The following is a 22,019-nucleotide window of genomic DNA, read 5'->3' on the forward strand; positions in this document are numbered from 1 at the left end:
AACATGGTTGTACAAGTGTCTCTACAATAGGATGAATCCTTGATTGTACCAAGGAGTGGTACAACCGGGTCATATGGTAGATTCATTTTTAGTTTTTTAAGAGTTCTCCACACTGTTTTCCATAGGGGTTGCACGAGTTTGCAATCCTACTAGCAGTGAATGAGTGTTCCCCTTTCCCCTCATCCTCACCAGCATTTGGTATCATTTGTACTCTTGATCCTAGCCAGTCTGATTGGGGTAAGGTGATACCTTAGGGTGGTTTTAATTTGCATTTCCCTATTTACTAACCATGTTGAACACTTTTTGAGATGTTTCTTAGCCATCTTTATTTCTTCTTTTGAGACCTCTCTGTTTAGATCTTTAGCCCATCTTTTCATTGGGTCATTTGGTTTCTCAATTCCTTGTTTTTTGAGTTCTTTATATATTCTGGATGTTAAACCTCTGTCAGATGTGTCACTGATGAAATTTTTTCCCCATTCTGTGGGTTTTCTCTTCACTTTTTGATTGCTTCTTTTGTTATACAGAAGCATTTTAGTTTAATGAGGTCTCACTTGTTGATTGCTAACCTTAATTCCTGAGCAACTTCTGTCTGATTTAGAAAATCCTTTCCTACACCTATATCCTGTAAGTTACTGCCAATAGTTTCTTCTAATAGTTTCAGGCTTTCCAGTTTCACATTGAGGTCTTTGATCCATTTTGAGCTGACTTTTGTGCAAGGTGAAATAAGAATCTAGTTTCATTCTTCCACAGGTGGAGATCCAGTTTTGCCAGTGCTACTTGTTGAAGATGCTGTCTTTCCTCCATTGTGTGTTCTTGGCACCTTTGTCAAATATCAGGTGGCTGAAATTTCATGTACTCAGGTTTGGATCTTCAATGATGTTCCATTGATCTATGTGTCTGTTTTTGTGCCAGTACCATGCTGTTTTTATGACTATAGCTCTGTAGTATACTTTGAGATCTTGTATAGTAATCCCTGCAGCATTGCTCTTTATGCTCAGGGTTGCTTTGACTATGGTTTTTTTTTTTTGTGCTTCCATATGAATTTAAGCATTTTTTTTTTCTAATTCTGTGAAGTATGTCATGGGGAATCTCTACATTGCTTTTGATAGGATGGTCATTTTCCCAATATTAATTCTTCAAGTCCATGAACATGGGAGGTCCTCATCTCCTGGTATCTTCCTAAATCTCTTTCTTTAATGATTTAAAATTTTCATTGTAGAGATCTTTGGTGTCTTTGGTCGGATTTATTTCAAGATTTAAAAAATTTTTTTTGCAACAACTGTGAATAGGAGCATTTCCTGGTATTCTTTCTCCAATTGCTTGTTATTGGTATATAGAAAGGCTACTGATTTTTGTAGATTGATTTTATAACCTGCTGCTATTGCTGCTATACTGAAAATGTTGATCAACCCTTGGAGTTTTCTGCTGAAACTTTTGGGATCTCTTAGGTATAGTATTATATATCTGGAAAAAGTGATAGTTTGACCTCTTCTTTTCCGATTAGTACTCCTTTAATTTCCTTCTCCTGTCTTATTGCTCTAGCAAGAGTTTCAAGCACTATGTTGAAAAGGAGTGGAGATAGTGGACATCCTTGTCTAGTTCCTGATTGTAATCAAACCATCCCTACATCTCTGGAATAAAGCCTACTTGATGATGGTGAATGATCTTTTTTTATGCTCATCTGTATGTGTTTTGCAAGTATTTTGTTGAGAATTTTTGCATCTACGTTCATTAAAGATATGGGTCTATAGTTTTCTTCTATGGTTGTGTCTTTACCCAGTTTAGGTATTTGAGTGATGCTGGCTTCATAGAAGGAATCTGGGAGTGCTCCCTCTGTTTCTATCATTTTGAATAATTTAAGTAGTATTGGTTGGATGTCTTCTTTAAATGTCTGGTAGAATTTTGCTGCAAATCCGTCTGGGCCTGGGCTTTTTTTTTAGTTGGGAGGCTTTGTATTACTGTTTCAATTTCCTTGTATGTTATTGACCTGTTTAAACTGTTGATTTGGGCCTGGGCTTTTTATAGTTGGGAGGCTTTGTATTACTGTTTCCATTTCCTTATATGTTATGGGTCTATTTAAACTGTTGATCTCTTCTTGGTTTAACTTTGATAGTTCCCATGATTTTAGATATCCATCCATTTCTTTTAGATTTTCTAATTTAGTAGCTTATAGGTTCTTAAAATATTCCTTTATAATGATCTGGATCTTTTGGGTGTTTGTTGTGATGTTTCTCCTTTCATCTCTAATTTTGTTGATTTGTTTTGCTCTTTCTTTCTTTTGGTTAACTTGGCTAAGAGTCTATCTTGTTTAGCTTTTCAAAGAACCAGCTCTAAGATACATTGATTCTTTGTATTGTTTTCTTTGTTTCTATTTCATTAGTTTCTTCTCTGATTTTTGTTATTTATTCTCTTCTGCTGGGTTGGGTTTCATTTGTTCTTGCCTTTCCAGCATCTTGAGTTGCAGTGTTAGGTCATTTATTTGAGCTCTTTCTAATTTTTTAATGTAGGCACTTAGAGCTGTAAACTTCCCTCTTAGGACTGCTTTTAAAGTGTCCCAGCGGTTGTGTTGTGTTGTATTGTTCTTTTCCTTGGATTCCAGGAATTCTTTTCTTTCTTAATTTCTCCTTGGACTCACTCATTGTTTAGGAGTGTGTTGTTTAATTGCCATGAGTTTGTGTAGTGAGTAGGGTTTTGTCCAGTGTTGATTTTGAGCTTTATTGCATTGTAGCCTGATAGAATGCATGAAATTATTTCAGTTATTTTTTGTATTTATTGAGGTTTGTTTTGTGGCCCAGTATGTGGTCAATTTTTGAAAAAGTTCTGTGAGGTGCTGAGTAGAAAGTGCATTCTTTGGTGCTTGGGTAGAATATTTGAAAGATGTCTGTTAGGTCCATTTGATGTATGGTATCATTTAATTCAGATGTTTATTTGTTTATGGCTTTGTCCAGTTGACCTGTCTAATGGAAATAGTGGGGTATTGAAGTCCTCTACTATTACTGAGTTGGGGTTAATCTGTGTCTTAAAGTCCTATAGTGTTGTTTTTATGAATTTGGATGCACCAGAGTTTGGTGCATAAATGTTAAGTATTGTAATACCTTCTTGGTTAATTGTTCCTTTGATCAGAATGAAGTGACCTTCCTTATCACTTCTGATTATTTTTACTTTGAAGTCTATTTTGTCAGGTATTATAATTGCAATTCCTGCTTGTTTCTTAATGCCATTTTCTTGGTTCTTTTCCATTCTTTTACCTTAAGGTAGTGCCTGTCCTTGAAGGTGAGATGGGTTTCTTGCAGACAGCAAAGAGATGGATTTTATTTTCTTAATCCATTCACTTAGCCTGTGTCTTTTAACTAGGTAGTTCAGTCCATTGATATTTAAGGTTATTATTGAAAGATATGTATTGGTTGCCGTCATTTTGATTGGTGTTTGTGCTCTCTGTCTAATTTTTTCTTTCCTCAATTATACCTTTATTTATTTTCCTTCATTGCCCAGGGGTATAGTTGTTTCTCTCTCTGTTCTCTGTATTGCTTCAGGTATTCTTTGAAGGGCTGGTTTTGTGGACATGTCTTCTTTCAGGCTATTTGTGTCATGGAAGATTTTTCTTTCCCCTTCAACTATAATAGACATTTTTTCTGGGTAAAGTATTCTGGGCTGGCATCTATTGTCATGTAGAACTGAAGAAATCCCTTGGTCCAGGCTCTTCTAACTTTCATAGTTTGCATTGATAAGTCAGCTGTAATTCTGATGGGCTTTTCTTTGTATGTGACTTGTTCTTCTTTTGCTGCTGTCAGTATTCTCTCTTTGTTCTGCGTATTTAGTGTTTTTACTATGATATGTCATGGGGAGTTTCTTTTCTGATCCTGTCTATTTGGTGTTCTATGTGCTTCCTGTATTTGTCTGTCTTTCCTTAATTTGGGGAAATTCTCTTTATAATCCTGTTTAAGATCTGGTCAATACCATTAACCTGAAATTTTTCTCCTTCCTCTATTCCTATGACATGTACATTTGGTCATTTCATGGTGTCCGACGACATCTCTTGCATATTCCATTCCTATGTTTTTAAAATTTTTCCATAATCTTTGCTTGAGTGGTCCGGTTCTTCAGCTTTATCCTCCAGTGTTGATATACTGTTTTCTGTTTCATTCATTCTAGTGGTGAGGCTTTCCTCTGTTCTCTAAAGTTGGCTTATTGAGTTTTGCACTTCCTTCTTCATTTCTGCCTGAGTTTTGTTCAATGTTTCTATCTCTTTTGTGAATTTTTCAAAAGTTTATCCTTATCTTATTTTAGTTCTTTGATTTGTTTGTTCATGTTTTCTTTAAATTAGTTGAATTTCTTGATCATGTTATGATTGCTCTTTTAAATTCAGTGTCCTGGGTTATCTCTAGGGGGTTCTCCTTGTAGAACTCTTCTACAAGATTGGTAGAAGAGTGGAGTTTGGTGGGGACATAGTGTTTTGGCTTTCCATTTTATTATTCTTTCGCTATGCCCCTTTTTGGCATGTGAATTTCATTTGTTGTTTATGATTCTGATATGAGAATTAAGTTGAAGTATGCTTCTGTTTGTATTATTGGGGTGCCTAGGTCCTTTCCTTATTGGTTATGTAAAACTGGTTGGTACAGGTTTCAGGTTCTCTCAGGTTTTATTTTGGAGGAAACTGATGGCTTCAGATAAGCTATTGATACCCACAGAAGCCCAAGTCAGGTTCCAGTCAGGTACACTCAGGCTTCTTGGACCCCTGTTAGCAGGAACTCAGAGAAAATTTGGGAAATTCCCTAAATTGGAGGAGGCCGATTTTGGGACTCTCAGTTGGTCTGCTATGTTCTCAGCCCCTATGCCAGAGAGAGGCCAGAACCTGGCACTCTGGTGGTGTTGCTGAGATCACAGCCACTACACAGATGGAAGTCTGAGCCCACACTCTCAGGCTGTCTGCTAGGATCTCAGCCTTAGCCTACCAAAGCCAGGTCTTTCCTGGGTCCTTGGGAGGGGCCTCCCAAAATCCCAGGTAGGGGGATGGGTATGGCGCAATTAGGGGAAGCTCACCACAACGTGGAGACAGGATCCAGGCACTCTCAAGCAGTCCCCTGCATTCTCAGCCCCTATGCCAGGGGGTGGCCAGAACCCAGCACTCTCTGGTAGTCTGCTGAGATCACAGCCACTACACTGATAGATGTTGGAGCCCACCCTCTCAGGCTTGTAATATATTTTTAACACTTAAAAAAATCATGACGATCGGTGACCAGAAACTGGATAGAAATTTGCATGAGGATAATTGGTTCTTGCTGGGAGTGAAGAAGGATTGAGAGTGAGGAGTGAGGGATGGACTGCAGCTGTTCAGGGTGCTGTGGGGATGCCCCTGGGGCCATGACCTTGAATGCTGATTGGCCTGGCTCTTGAAGGAAGAGAAAAAAAATAGGGCCACAAGGCTGGGCCGCTCATCTGGAGAGCTATCCAGACTAGTGATTCAGAAAGTAATTGAACTAAGACATGAACTAAGTAATTGAACTAAGACATGAACTAAGTAATTGAACATGCATTTGTCAGTGATCTACTGCATATGCCACTGGTTCCATAAGATTATAAAGGGGCTGAACAATTTTTTGTCTTTTAGTAAATTCAAAGCTGTCTTAAAGTCCTAGTGTAACACAGTACTCATGTATTTGTGGGTCTACAAGCTACCTTTTACAGAAAAGTCTAGCACATGCAACTATGTACAATATGTGATACTTGATAATAATGACAGATGACTGCTACTGATTTGTGTATTTCTTATACCCCATTTTTATCACTTAGGGTGTACTTTTACTTATAAAAGGTAGTTCAAAACTATGCTGCAGGCAGCAGTCTCAATAACTCGTGTTTACCATGTCTCTTGGTTTAAGAACTTGCTGTTTTGTTCATCGTAGTCCTGGGAACAACAGACTGTATCATATACAGACATGGTGTACACCCTTTGTTTAGGCCTGGGTATATAGTAGGCTATACCATCTAGGTATCTGTAAGAGCATTCTGTTATGTATGCACAATGACAAGTTAGCCAATGACTCATTTGTTAGAATGTGTCGCATTGTTGTGACACTGGACTATATTAAAAGATTCCAGAACAGTGAAGTATCATAAACATAGGGTGAGCCTTTTCATTAGCACACAGACAAAAGAATCATGGGATATATTTTTCTTACTCAAGGGGCTCTGGTTATGCCCCCTATTGGACCAACACTGTGTCACTCACCAAGGGTGTAGACAATATGGTCCTCATAAGCCTGTGTGAGGGGAAGTGGGCGTGGAAGTCTCTGCCCCTCAATCCTGGATTAGAATTACAACCAACCGATTAGGGGACAGTATTTGCTTTACAGAGTAAAAGAAAACCAAAAGGCAAAAAATACTCTCAGGATGTTCCTTCCAAATAGCTCACACTGGGATCTGCCGGGGAAAGGCACAGCCTTTTCCATCTGACTCTAAAAGAAGAATTTCCAAACAATACTCAGAGAGCGGAGCTGAGTGTCCTCCCATTGTTTCCTTCCAGGAGCAGAATGTCAGCTGAACATGCTGCTCAGCTCTAATAAGGTGGAGCAGTCAGGCCCACCTCACAAGTACATCACTGCTAAGACGGCAGGAGTGGATACTTACAGATGCTTCACAGCAGCTGACCACATGCCTGAAGGTCGGGTTGTACCTGCAGCACACGACAGGCTCTCGGTGGGAAAGCACCAGGTGGGGATCTGGGGCAGATCTTGCTCATGAAAAACAAAGACAATGGACACCTGAGGTGAGCACATGACAGAGATAGTCAGGAGGGTCCACCTATTGCTCCATTGCACAGGGGCCAACAGGAAAGGCTTTGGGGTCAAATGATGGGTCTGGGACCCTGCCCAAGCCACCTGACTGCTCAAAATCCCCACTCTCTAATTTGCAAAATGGGGATAATAATATCTACTTTAAAGTGTTGTTACTGGAATTAAATGAGAAAACATCAAACATATAGTGGGCATGTGATAAGGCATAATGACTGCTGAACAAGAAACTTATTTATGCATGTTTTGTATGTATGTATGTATGTATGTATGTATGTATGTATTATTCATTTATTAATCTTGACAGTATCTCCTTATGCAGGCTAGGCTGACTTTGAACTCAAGATCTTCCTGCCTCTGCCTCTGTTTGAGTGATAGAATTGTTAAGTGTGTACCACCACAATGGTCTCTGCATCTCCTCTTAAGGGTGGGTGGGATGTGATTTTATAAGGCTACAGAATAATCTAGAATGCTAATAATTTGTATCTTTTCCCAAACAAACATAAGCAGATTGACTCTGCTTATGAATCTTGTACTCTGAATCCTTGTACCCAAAAGGTGTCACATCTTGGCTACAACAGGGATGAGGCCCAGCAGATCCCAGCAGGCCCTGTGCTATGACTCCCATGGGTGCCTGGTGCAAAGGGCACACCTGAGCAACCAGACCTTTGCTCTATGGACCCCCTCTGGGAGGACAGCACACAAGAGATAAGCAACCCCAGCCCATTAGACTGATTTCCTCATCTACAAAACAGAGTCCCTTATGGAAATATGAAGAGTAATCATGGGGAGGAACTTGGCACACAGTGGGCACAATATAGAATGTTGGTTTCCATGTGCCATTGCCCTGCCACCTCTCTCTCAACTGTCTTTCTGCATGAAGCCCAAAGCTTGACTCAGAACAGCTGAGCGTCCCACAGATATGAAGCCTCAGACATGTGCCCAAAAGAGCAAGTTTGGCATAAAGGCATTTATAACTTTTCCATGAACTAAACCTAGGCTTCAGGAGGTGAAGATAGGGACTGGCTCAGGCAGGGTGAGAAGGGAGGGCACAGGTATACTGGACAAAGATGAAGGAGAGAAAGCTCTGGTCATGGCAGTTGGCCCTGTCCCTCTTCCCAACTGCCAGAAGAGGAGCTCCAGCTTTACCGATAAGACAACTCCGGGTTTCACAGCTCCTGAGTAACAGCAGGGACAGGGTGGGCTAGGATGGGGGACATGATCTGGCACCCAAGTGTTAGCACGAGAGATTGAGGTTGTGTTTGTCATCAGGTAGAATTTCAGTCACTGCGTTCCAAAAGAAATCAATCAAGCAGCTGTTTGTTCTACACAATGCTATCATGCAGAGCAAACAGCAGTTTGATTGACGGAAGCTTCTGCTTTCAACTGGCTGTTTTGGCATCTTGAATGAAGAGCTGGAGATGCTTCTGAGCCTGGCTGTACTAATCACGCTGTAATGGTTCCTGAGCCAGGTGAACTACTTGCACAGACTCACTGGGCAGGTTAGGAAGGAAGTGGATGATCAGGGTCAGAGCCATATTTCTGGGCTTCTCTGTGGAGTTCTGATGCCATAAATGGGTTTCCTACCCTACAGTGTTAATTCCTTTTCAAAAAACTTTTAAATTGAATTTTTTTATGTGTACGAGTGTTTTGCCTGGGTGTGTGTAAGTGCACCCTTGTCATGAAATGCCCATGGAGGTCAGAAGAGGACATTGGATCCCCTGGAACTGGAGTTACAGACAGTTGTTAGCTACCATGTGGGTGCTGGGAATTGAACCTGTGTCCTCTGCAAGAGCAGCCAGTGCTCTTAACCATTGAGCCCTCTCTGTAGCCCCATACAACTTTAATTCCTAACATGTGATTTGACCTCTGAGTACAACAAATGGATTAAGACTCCTCTTATACCTATATTCACAATTTAAGAGAAGACGTTGGGAAAGACATCTGTCCTGATTTGTGTCTCAGGAAGCCAGTTCCCACTGTGAGACAGATAGCATCTGAAATATGCAGATTATGATAGATTCTGTGCAGACTTGTTGGGGACCTCTGTTGTGTAAAGTAGAAGTTTCTTCATGTCCGGATAGCTCACGAGCTCGGAGCCATATGTAGAGACTCCTTTCACAGCAGGGCGTCTTCCCGGCATTTTTCCTGACTCCTTTGTGAAGTAGCAGCCACAAGAATGTAGCCTCCAGCTCTGTAACCATTAGGCTTTCCTGTGTGATTTTCAAGCAGTTTGGCAGCCTGGCGGGAGCCCATTTCCACACGCAAATGAGGCATCCCCAAAGTACCTCACAGCTGAAGCTTTTACCACTACCCCCATGGTATAAAGTTCCCTGATTCCCCTCAATAATTGAAGGAGCTGGATCACTCTGGGACACTGAGGCTTGGAGCCACGCAGACCCATTGAATAAAGAGCTAACACTGAGTCTGACTGAGCTGAGTCTTGTCTCACTGCCTATGATCCAGCCTTCCCGGGAAGAGCTGTCTTTCAGTCACCGACTCACGGATCCCAGCTTTAGCCGCCCTCACACTCTCCCGCGTGATCCAGCGGCCGGTGGAACTCGCATCTTGAGGAAAGTGCATGGGTGAAATTAGGGCGTGACACAGCTGAGCAAAGCCTCAGCAGCAGAGAGCCATGGAAGACGCAGGGAAGCAGCGCAGGAGCAGATACCCGCGCACCCCACACCTGGCGCCCAGCGTGCCCCATACAGACTCTAAAGCTTTTCTGCATCCTTGTCTTGGGCCACATATACTGACTTTGAATTCTCAATATTGCTGAACATGACGAAAAGCTGACAGTGGGGAGGAGTAACAGAGGAACAAGAATGGGCTACATTTTCACCAGAGGCTGGCTTTAACAATGTCTGTGTTTCTGGAATGTAGAGGGCATTGCACATCTCAAAGCATATGCCAAGCACCTCATCACCCATGCTGGCTGGGCAGGGGAGAATTCCTTCTCCACAGAAAGGATGTGGATGGATTTTTCCATGGCCACTGAGCTTCTTAGGGCATCTGAAGGGTGCCTTTTTGCAAGCTAAGAAAAAGGGCTACTAAGATGTATATCTCCAATTTCTAATATATATATATTTTTTTGTCTTTTTGAAGCAGGGTCTTCCTGTAAGCCCCAGCTGCCCTGGAACTCACTATGTAGACCAGGCTGGCCTTGAACTCACAGTGATCCGCCTGCCTCTGCCTCCCAAGTGCTGGGACTACAGGCGTGAGCCACCACGCCCAGCTTATTTCTAATATTTTTAAAAGTAAGGCTCTCCCTCCCATTCGATTCATTTCAGTAGGGGGGGGATGGGTACAGAGAGAAACCTGAAGATTGCCCCCACCCCCCACAGGCAGGAGATCAGTTTTTACTATGCTTCTGGTTCTTGTGCATCCTAGGGCAATATATACCCTGCTTATGGATCCCTGATTACTCACCTACAAAGCTCCAGGGTTGAACAAGGTAACTTTTGCATACCTGAGGATACTGTCAGAACAGACAGCTCAGCCCAAGCAGGGCAGAGGGTGGATGGGAAGGAAAGGGAATACTAGATTCTTTGCCAAGGAGGCAATGGTGCCATAGCCTGGTAGGGGAGCACCAAGGAAACCAAAGTGCATTCATATGCAGAGGAATTGAGGAGACTCTGGTTGCAAGGCATTAAAGCTCCTGGCAGGAGAAGCCACCCATGAGCCCCTCAATACAGCCTTGCTTCATTATCTGCCTTGTGAGGCTAGCTTGCTTTATGGATAGGGGTCTGAGACATGGGTATGACAGAGGCAACAATTCCCCACCCCACACCCCCAGGGCTCTGTGTGGCTTCTGCCTTTGGACTTAGCTTCTGCCTGGTATAGTGAACTTGCACTTACTATAGGGTTAATGTTGGTGGATGGGGTAGGGCTAAGGGGAAGTCACAGACTCCTGGATAATACAGGTTACTCCAGTGATGCTGGAAGAAATCTGTTAAGAGAATCTCACCAAATATATGCTATATGCTATATGCATACCGCATAACTATATGCTGGGCTACAGGTCCAGAGCCTGCACAAAGATTTGAGTAACAGAACACTGAGAAGGTTGACCATGGCACTGGACTCCTCTAGAATTCACTAGAGCACTGAGCACACGGAGTCCAGAAGACAGACATCCCCCTACCTCAGTTTCAGGTGAAGGAAAGCCATAGCATCAGTGGCCACACACAGGGCTCTAGGTCCAGGGAGATACAGACAGGTTGTGAGTTCTCCCTTAATGCCACTGGCTTTGGAAGAGGCGGTAAACAAGCAGCTGTGCGTCTCCAGATCCCAGATCTGTGGAGGAATTGGGAGAAAGTAATAGAGTTTTTAATTAATAAGTAAATTAATTAGTTTGTTTGTTTTAGAAAGGGTTTTCCTATGTAGCCCAAGCTAGTCTTGAACCTTTTCATCCACCTGTGTGTACCACACACTCAGCTAGTAACAGGTTTTCAACATTTGTTCTCTGTTTCCCCGCTGCTATCTGTTATGGGGTCTAGTTTGACTTGACCAAGTTTAAACTCTGCCCCATGCCCACCCCACAGAAAGGCAAAATGTTGAAAGGGATCCTTCTTTGTTGTGAAGGAGACAATGAGACCTACATTCCTGGTCCCTTCAGTTATGTTGAAGGTGATCAAAGGGAGGGGACACTTGTGGCTCCAAGTTTCTGGGCTTTACTTCTCCTACAAGATGACCAATCACTTCCTTTTCCATGGACCCTGCTTCACAGGGAACTGATGGAATGGGTCTGATCTGTGGTACCTTTGTTAATCACATCTGTTCTCAGCTCTTAATACAAGTGCACCAACCCAGTCACTGGACAGATATTTGGAGAACATAGGGAACAGACTTGTGAGGGTGTTGGTTGAGACATGGTGGTGAAGAGCTCGTCTGCTTGGGTTGGAATCTTAATACTATAATCTAATGGCTGGGTAGCCTTGTACAAATCCACATCCATGAGTATATGGGTAACACAAACTGGACTCTGGAAGTTACTTGAAAAAAACAAAAAGCAGAGGACATGAAGTTGGGAAACGGTGAGCAGGTGGGGGGAGCTGGAAGGAGTTGGAGGAATTGGGGGTGAATATGATAAAAATACATAGTATGGAATTCTCAAAGAATTAATAAACTTTTAAAAAGAAAACAACAACAACTACAGACTGAGCCTCATCAACTTATTTACTCTCTGGTTTCCCTCTTCTACGTCGTTTGCTTCTGACTGCAGGAAAGGGACACAGCCCTCATGTCTGGCCCATCTGTGTCCTTCCCTCAGATTTTCTGGCTAGCACTGCTAAGGAAACAAGTTGGGATCTGAGTGTGGGGCTGTGAACATCCCTGTCCCCTCCTAGTTGAAGGGAGAACTCTCTGCCGTAGGAGCTCTTGAGGCCAACGTGTACCAAGGAACAGATGTGGGAAGCACAGGCAGATTCCCATCTCTGAGTCCAACTGCCCAGGTCATCAAGCGATCTGATTTCTGATGCTATTAGATCCTCTCTAGAGCTTACCCTATGAAGTTGGATCTGTGTCTCTCACACTCCAAATAGTCTCAACTGGTAAACTCACTCTGTAGTGAGCAGGGCATATTCATTGCCTTTAACAAGCACAATTACTCTACAAGGTGGGTCTTTCTCCCATTTTGAAGAGTAAACGGATATGTAAAAGAACTAAGTCAGGGGTCCGAGAGATGGCTCAGTGGCTAAGGGTACTGGCTGCTTTTGCAGAGGACTTGGGCTCGATTCCTAGAACCCACCTGGAGGTTAACAACCATCTGTAACTCCAGTTCCAGGGGAATCCAATGCCCTCTTCTGACCTCCATGGGCACTGCATGACACTGGTGCACTTACATATATGCAGGCAATACACTCATACACATAAAATAAAATTAAAAAAAAATTTTTTTAAAGAACTAGTTGAAGCTGGGTGTGGTAGCACACACCTTTGATCCCAGCACTTGGGAGGCAGAGGCAGGCGGATCTCTGTGAGTTCAAGGCCAGCCTGGTTTACATAGTGAGTTCCAGGCCAGCTTGGGCTACAGGGAGACCCTGTCTCAAAAAGACCAAAAGCAAAACAAAACAAAAAAAGGGCTAGCTGATTAGTTCAGAAGGCTTGAGTAATTCACCCAAGGTCACCTGGCTTATGGTTTCTGAACTTAAACTCAAGGTTGTATGTCTCTAAAGCTTTGTGTGTCCCTTCCCCAAATTCATGCTTCCTTATCCATGTGCAGACCTGTTGCTCGGAAGATGGTGCTCAACTAAGGCACATGCCAATTCCCATTCACCCAGTGTGGTGGTGAACTCAGTGTGGACTGTGAGAAAAACTGGCTGGAGTTTGAGGAAGCTGCAGTGTCCTCTTTGTGTTCTTTATGACTTGAGGATGAAGAGGACTCTAAGAGCCCAAGGGGGGGTTGCTGATTGGAGAGATGCCAGCCCTTGAATGGGAGAAGCAACACTCTCTCACAGAACCATTGGTACTAGCTTAAAACAGACAGAAACAAACCTCTGTTGTCTTAACTTATAGAAAACATGGGGTTTGCTTGTTGCCGCTGGATGCCTTACACTAGCTAGCACACTATGCTATCCCCCCCCCATTTCTTGCCTCCTAATTCCAGTTGACACAAAACAGCCCTCTTTGTGGTTTGCAGTGTTACGTTTATAGAAAATACCAAGTGAAAAAGGAAATCTGAATCTGTCACTTTACTCTCCGTTAGAGAATGCCAGGAACCAACAGACTCCTGAAGTGTTTGTATGTCCCCATGATTTGAAGGAGTAAAATATTTGGGCTGAAAAATCAATTCAAAGAATAAAAACTCTCTGCTCAGGCATGCTAGAAATCTAGCTGCTTGGCTCCTGCTTGATTAGTTTTTATTTGATAAGAATAATATATTCTAAAATAACTTACACACCATATTTCCAAGATAGGATTTCAATATATTTTAAATACACATTGGGAAGCTATTCAATATGCCTGAATCATCACAGGCAAGATGCTAATCTTGTAATCATGAGTTGAGATTGGAAGAAAATGGAGAGGCACTGGGAAAAAAATAGGGTAGAAGACATGTCCCCACATACAAAATTATGCTTATCTGAGTGCTGCAAGTTTTGAAGAAGAAGGAGGAAAAAAAGAGCTCATTAAAAACATGAAGTCTCCCACACAGTGACTGTGGATGAAGCTTTTAGACGAATTTGATTTTCAAAATAAATCAAACACCAAAGTTCATAAATCTCACCATTTTAATTAAGTTTGCTCAGAGGACTGAATAGCTTGCATTCAAGCCCCAGCTATATTGCTGACTGTACTCTCCACACCTAGTTTTGTAAATCTGTCTTCATCCTAACTGTGTGATGGATTACAAACTCACTGTCCAGGAGCCATCTTGGACCCCTACAGAGAAAAGTCCTGGTACATCACAGGGCCCAGTACTCAATCCTCAAATGGTCTTTTTCCTCCTCCACTCACTCTGACTCCTTTTGTGATCATATCCAGTCTGAGGCTTAAAATTCCATCTAAATGCTAATAATGCCCAAATTTATTTCTCTAGCCCTGGCAATTCCTCTAAGCTCAGGATGAATATGTCCACCCCATCCATTGTTGAGTTGGTCTTACACCCCTCTCACTTGACCTATTCCTTCTCTTCAATTTTGGTTTAGACTCCAAATCTTGGTTTCTCCCTTGAGTCTTCTCTTGCCTTACACCCCTTAAAAGCTGCTTTATTAAAATATAATTAATATATTACGTTTCACATTTTAACACGTACAGTTCAGCAATCTTTAGCATAGCCATGGGGCTGTTCAACCACAACTACTACCTAATATCAGAGCATTTCTGCCAGCCCTTAAAATACCCCATGATCAAAAGCATCCCTCTATTGGGTTTTTCCTCATTTTTCTTTTGTCATCCAAGGCTGGACTAGTTGGCTGGGAAGAGTGGCTGGATACTCAGGTGAGGGTCCAGTGACCCTGCTTGGCTCTCCTTTAATGAATGAGCACAACAAGCCCTTGTAAAGAAATGCCAATGGACTCTCATATGAACATTTGAAAATTGCCCTGACTTTTTTTTAGTTCCCTGTCTAGAACTTGTAATGCCTTTACTTCCCCTTCCTATCTATTCGTGATTCAAGGACTTTCTTCTTCCCTTAGAGACAAGAATTATGCAATTTGGGGAGTGCAATTAGACTCACTGAAGGGGTACTCCAGTTGCCTCACCCTGCGTCCCTGTTCAGCATGGAAGGAGCCAGAGTGGTCTGTGTCGCTATTCCCTACTGGCAATATGGGTAACCCCTTCAGAGGATGGTGTGATAAGAGTAGGAGGTAGGAATTGGCTAGGCAGTTAGGGTAAAAAGACCCCAAAGAAATGTAGCCAGTTTCTGGGCTAAAAGTCAAAATGTCCTTGGGCCTGTTAGCAACATACTCTGTTCCAAAGGCCAAAAATGTCAAAAGTATTTGGGAGCTTGTATCTAATCCTTAAAAGATTTTAGGGTTACCTCTTCAGAGGGGGGAATGTTGGAGGGGAGGGAGTGGGCATGGATTAGATCAAAACACCTTATATACATGTATGAAATTCTCAATAAAGTTTTTGTAAAAAATAAAATAAAATACCCCATGTTCACTGTCAGCCATTCCTTATTCCTCCCTCACCTCAGCTCCTCCCCAAACCACTTTCTACCTCTATGGCTTGGCTTCCTCTAGATATTTCATACAAATGAAATAAGGCAATATGTGGCTTTTTGTGACTGGTTTTCACTTAACATGATGCCTTCAAAGTACACCTATGTTAATACACACACACACACACACACACACACACACACACACACACACATTCTCATCATTTTCATTTCTTCCTGACAGAAGATAGAGATTCTGATTTCTTCTCAGTCTTGTCAGCATTTATTGATGTCTAGTTTCTAATTTTAGCCATCCTAATGAGTGTGAAGTGGTATCTTACTGAGGTATTGGTTTTCATTTCCCTGTGAGTATAATGTTGACCATTGTATATCATTATCGGCCATTTTTAAAGAAATGTCTACTTAAATTCTTTACCCATGTTTAAAGTGGACTAGTTGTATTTGTATTGCTAAAAACTAAGATTTCTTTATATTCTAGAGGCAAGTTCTTTATCAGATACATGGTTTACAATCTCCCTTCCCATTATGTAGGTTGTCTATTTATTGTATTAATGATATCCTATGAAGTGCATTATGTTTCTAATTTTGACAAAGTTTAATTTGTTTTCTTTTGTTTCCTGCACTTTTGGTGTCATAACTTAGAAATCAATGCCTAATCTAAGACCATGAACTTTTTAAAAAAATATTAAAAAAAATTTTTTTAGAAGAAGCATTTCATGGGGTTGGGGGTTCAGCTCAGTGGTAGAGCACTGCCTAGCAAGCGCAAGGCCCTGGGTTTGGTCCTCAGCTCTGAAAAAAAAAAAAAAGAGAAGAAGAAGAAGCATTTCATTACAGCTTTAACATACTCAGTAACAGTTTCCAGAGCAAAGATATATCTCTTTCAAAGTGGCTATAAAATTTTTAGGTTCGCTGTTGAATTAATACAGTTATACATATTGAACTCAGTATAAGCCCTGTAAGACATAAAATTTAATGAGTTTTTAACTTTAAAAAAAGACATCCATTTCATTTTAAAATATACTGTTTCTTACAGAAAGAGACATTGTTTTTGCTAACACTGAGATGTTGGTGCATGCATCCCTAATCTGTATGTATCTGATTATTACTGGTCATAATCAGTTGCACTCGGAAAGTAGACCAGGCTGATCTTGAACTTGCTATGTAGCAGAGGCTGGCCTTGAACTCTTGATCCTTTTGCCTCTGCTTCTCAATTGCTTGGATTATAGGCATGTGTCACCATGCCTGGCTAAAGAAAATGATGATTTACCTTAATGCTTTCTTCTGAGTTTTATAGGTTAGCACTTTATCTTTAGGTCTGTGACCCATTTTGAATTAATTTTTGCATATGGTATAAGGGTCTAGCCTTCATCATTTTTCATGTAAATAGGCAATTCAGGAAAACTTGAACAGGTTGTTCTTCCACCATTCAGCTGTCTTAGCATTCTTTAAAAAAAATGTGTGCTTGAGTTTGCCTGTATTCATATAGGTACACCACATGCATTCAATGCCCAGGGAAGTCAGAAGAGGGCCTGGAGCTACTGACCATTGTTAACAGCCATGTGGGTGCTGGGAACCAACCTGGGTCCTCTCCAAGAGTAGCCAGGGCTCTTAACCACTGAGCTCTCCAGCCCCCATGTCTTGGCATTCTTCAAGCACTTGCACATCATCCTTGCACAGGGGCCATCCTAACTTTGTAACACTCCAGAGTTAGTATATGTGCCACTGGGGGAGTGCTGCCTTTGCATTTTTGTCAAATCAAATGATTGTAAATGTGAGGGTTGTAGGGGTGATTTTTGTAAAATAGTCAGAATCTGGACAAACAACTTTAAATTAACTTTGGTAAACTCAATGACCATGTACCCTTGGGTCTTGTGACATGGGCACCTGATCACATCTCCTTGGCAGCCTCAATTTGGTACTCCACCCAAAATGATAATGAATGAATGTGGATATGCTTGAGAATTAATATATCAAAGCTGTGAAAGATAGTACATCCATCTTCGTTACACACAGTGGAGACTGGGAAGGACAGGTGACCTTGGATGAATGAGATATTCTAGAACTAGGGATGGAAAGGTAGGACAGTCAAATAACAGTGGAGCCAAACTTGTACTTCCCCAACTGAAGCTGGAGAAACCATTTTGAATAAAATCATGGATGGAGCCTTACTGAAGGACAAAGTTTGGGGGACAGAGTTCCGGAAAATTCCAACAGCATAATTCCAGGAGACAGACAGTCCAAAAAGCTATCTGGGGGAGTGAATGTCTTCTGAGTTTGGGCCCACTTTAAAAACTAAATTTAAGAGTCAGACTTTTTTGTTGAGGTATTGTAATGTTAGCCCAATAATTCCACAAGGGTGTATTTTTTGATTTTTAATTATTTCTTAACTCCTCATCACTCTGTGTTTATTTTTATGGGAGTATCATACTTCCATGGCTCTGTAGTAAGTCTTAAAGTTAGGAAGTATGTGCCCTTCAATTTTATTCTTTCCCCCCTCTAATATTGTTTTGACTATTTTAGGGCCCTTGTGGATCTAAGTATCAATTCTCAGTTTTTCAAGAAAAAAGCAACTGAAGTTTTGGTAGAGATCACGTTGAATCTGTAGATCAATTTTCAAAGCACTGACATTATAATAACATTAAATCTTATAATCTTTGAAAATGAAATATCTTTCTAGAAAGTTATATCTTTTTTTGTAGTTCATTTCTACAGTATCTTGTGGTTTTCAGAGCATAAATTTTGCATTTCAACTGGTGTACCTGTTGAAATAATCAGTCAGCTTTTGTCTTTATTCGGCTAATATGGTTTGTTATGTTGATTTTCATATGTTGAGCCATGTTTACATTCCTGGGATAAATCCTATGTGGTCATTGTGTTGATTAGTTTTTTTAGCTTGGCACAGGCTATAGTCACCTGAAAAGAGGGAGCCTTAATTGAGGAATTTCCTCTACCAGATTGGCCTGTGTCTGTGTCTGTGAGGCATTATCTTAACTGTTAATTGATGTCTAAGGGCCCAGCTTACTGTTGGGTGGTGCCATTCATAGGTAGATGAACCTGGGCTGTATAAGAAAGGTAACTGAGCAAACCAGGGGAAGCAAGCTAGCAAATAGCATTCATTCCTTGGAGGTCTCTGCTTCAGTTCCTGCCTCCAGATTCTTGCCTTAGCTTCCCTCAAGATGCAACTAGTAAGCTGAATTAATCCTTTCCTACCCAAGTTGCTTTTGGTCAGTGTTTCATCACATCAACAGAAAACAAATTAGGATGCTCATATTGCAGAATTCTTTTTACTTGTTACTGAATCAGTTTGCTAGTATCTTGCTGAGGATTTCTGTATTAATTGTCATCAGCAACATTGGCATTGCTGTAATACCCTCATCTGAGTTTGGCAATAGGATACTAAACTCACAGAATGAGTTGGGTAGTGTTGTCCCTCCCTCCTACCCCCCTTTCTTCCTTCCCTCCCTCCCTCCTTTCTCTTTCTTTCTTTCTTTCTTTCTTTCTTTCTTTCTTTCTTTCTTTCTTTCTTTCTTTCTTTCTTTCCATGTGAAAGACTGGTGTGAAGTCTTTTAAGCATTTGATATAATTTACTAGTGATGCCATTTGAACCCAGTGTTTCTTTGTGTGAATTTGTTAGTACCTCAGTCTTTTTCCTTGTTGCGGATATAGATGTCTTTTCTTCTTGAGCCAGCTTTAACAGTTTGTACCTTTAAGGACTTTGTACATTTTATCTAGGTAGCTTAATTTGTTGACATTCCAACTGTTCGTGGCATTACCTTATAATCCTATTTATTTTTTTTAAGTTAGTAGTAATGTGTTCTTTTCCATCCTTGATTTTAACAACTTGAGTATCCTTTAACCCTTGATTGGTCTAGGTCAGGATTTGTTAATTTGGTACATAAAGAACAAATTTTTGGTTCTGTTGATTCTTTCTACTGTTTTCTATACTCTATTTCTTTCCATTCTAATCTTTGTTACTTCCTTCCTTTAGGCTGTTTTGGTTTAGTTTGCTCTTCTTTTCCAGGTCTCCTCATGTGGAGAGTTATGCTGTTGAGTTAAGGCCTTTGTTTATAGGTGATTACACCTACACCTTGCTCTCTTAACCAACCACTGCTTTGGATGCATCCCATATGTTTCAGTATGTTATTATACTTTTGTTTTTCTCTTGTTTTTGGAACCTTCTCTAATACATCACCAAACCCTCTTGCCTCTTACTTCAGATGCCTGCTCTCAATTTCTTGTCTGAAACTCTTTGAGCTAGCCATGTTTCAGAATTCAGAAGGTTTCAGATTTTAAAGGTCATATAAGGCAACACTCACATGAGACTGTACCAGCTTCCCCATAATCAGGCACATTAATATTTTGATAGCAAGCATGAATATTAACTTTAAGTGGGCTAAAGGCCACAAATAAACTCAAGTTAGTTGAGGATGTGTTCTGCTGTCAAATGAATCTGGTCCAATCTCATTGAAGGATCCAAGGGTCAGAATTTCTTGAGGTTTAGAATTGTGGCTAAGGAGCTGATCAGATCCAGATCACTTCTCCTCAGCTCCACCTGTGCAAGCTGGCGTCCTCTCTCACAAAAGCTGCTGTCCAAACCTCCAGATTCATCTCCTTGCCTCAGTCTTGACTTCCCTATAGTTTACTAACAACACAAAAGTAGAAAATTCCTGTTAAGATGAAATACCTATCATGTCACTCCTATGTCCCCATCCAAGAAACAAAATAACAAGAAAGCAAAACCTTTACCCAGGCTGTGAGACCCTCCCCAGGCCCTCACCCCCTCGTTGTCCTGTCTCCACTCCAGTCTCATATATTTGGTTCCTGCCTCAGGGAGCACTAGGTGTTTTCTCTGTTTGCAGAAATCTTTTTTTTTTTTTTTCCAGATAAATGGCTTTCCCCTGAATTTCTTTCATATGCTTAATTTTTCTTTGATTTATGTATTTTATGAGTGTTTTGCTCACATGTATGTAAGTGCACTTGGGTGGTGTAATGCCCTCAGAGGCCAGAAGAAGGCATCAGATTCCCTGGTACTGGAGTTATGGATAGTCGTTAGCCACCATGTGGGTGCTGGGAACTGACCCTAGGTCATTTTCAGGAGTAGCCAGTTCTCTTAACCACTGAGCCATCTCTTCAGCCCCCCATATGCTTTTTAAAAATGTCATTTTAGAGTAAACATTCCTAAACCAACATACAGAGAACAGGGATTAAATTTTCCTGTCTCTCCCTCTCCTCACAGTCTGCCTTATTGTTTTTTATAGCACTTGCCACCACTGATTTATTTATTTATTTATTTATTTATTATTTTCTGCCTACCTTCTACTGCCACATCACAATCTCCACGAGAGCAAGAAACATTGACTTTTTGACTTTTCTTTGATGTGTCTGCTGAATTTGGAATACTTTTTCCTCACATAGTCAGCCCTCAGTGGATTTGCTGAAGGAAGGAAGGAAGGAAAGAAAGAAGGAAGGAAGGAAGGGAAGGAAAGGGGAGGGAGGGAGGAAGGGAGGGAGGGAGAAGGGGGAAAGGAGGAAGGAAGGGAAGGAGGGAGGAGTTGGGGAGGGAGGGAGGAAGGGAGGGAGGAAGTAGGCCTGTTCCTTGTGATCACAGAGTGGGTGAATCTGTTATGTTGGTTTCTAGAGTTGACATAGTAATATTTCTATTAGGTGGCTTAACCCATAGACATTTATTTTCTCATAGGCCTGGAGACTGGAGGCACAAGATCAAGGTGTCAGTGGGATTGTTTTCTTGTGAGACCTGTCTCCTGGCCTTGTGGATGGCAAATTCTTGTCTTGCCAGCTTCCTTTCTGTGATCTGAGCTTGTCCTAATCTCCTCTATTTAATAAGGATACCAGTTATTGGATTCAGGGCCATCCTAATGGCCTGATTTAACAGTAATTATTTCTTTAAAGGTCCTGTATCTTAATATAGCCACATTCTAGGCATTGAAGTTAAATGAATAGGTTTAGAGGAACAGATGAACTTGGGGAGGGGACAAAATTCTGTCCACAGTATCAATTGTTTATTCTGTGGGGGGCCAGTGGGCTGGTTATATGACACTGATCTCCTACTTTCCACTGATATATGTGAAATTCCCACCCTGTGGCTATACACAGCCCAGTAAAGAAGATAAATAGATTGTAAATAGATAGAGGCTATAAACTTGACATAGCCTCTGAACAAGCAAATGTATTAATGGAGGAAGAAAGCCAGTAAGACTTCCTTTTGCTTAAAAAATAGTGTACTACAGAAGTCACATGATAATCAAAAGTTAGAGGCAGATAGGACCTTTAGCATAGAGATGAAGAACGTAAACAAATTGAACTGAGATGTCATTACCTCGTCCTGGGTCAGAAATGTTTAGATTCTAAGGTTTATGGCTAATACTTCAGAAAGACTTGCTTGCCCTGTGTGTATTGAAAAATAGGAGATAGCCACTGGTGAAAAAGGGAGGCATCTGCAGCTGCCTTCTGCATCCTCCAGGCACATGGAGAACATTGGCACTATCTGGACAGCATGTAGGCAGAGGCCTAAATGCTGGAAGGGATACATGCTCAACAAACACACACACACTCACATGCATACACATGCATACACACATGCA

The 22,019-nt window shown here is 41.3% G+C and overlaps 1 protein-coding gene across 1 annotated transcript in view; it reads right to left on the reverse strand.

Annotated features, from left to right (window-relative positions):
* LOC103727256 (WD repeat-containing protein 49-like) overlaps window positions 1-22,019 on the reverse strand; it is a 60,327-nt gene that overhangs the window by 35,017 nt on the left and 3,291 nt on the right. Inside the window, exons 3-4 of the mRNA XM_029559649.1 lie at window positions 10,936-11,087; window positions 6,628-6,730 (exon numbers count right to left, since the gene is read on the reverse strand). Of these exons, the coding sequence (XP_029415509.1) occupies window positions 6,628-6,730; window positions 10,936-11,087 (255 nt within the window). The remainder of the gene's footprint in view (window positions 1-6,627; window positions 6,731-10,935; window positions 11,088-22,019) is intronic.

The sequence above is a fragment of the Nannospalax galili genome, unplaced genomic scaffold (assembly GCF_000622305.1).
Source record: "Nannospalax galili isolate Female #2095 unplaced genomic scaffold, S.galili_v1.0 scaffold768, whole genome shotgun sequence".
In the NCBI taxonomy this organism is placed as follows: Eukaryota; Metazoa; Chordata; class Mammalia; order Rodentia; family Spalacidae; genus Nannospalax; species Nannospalax galili.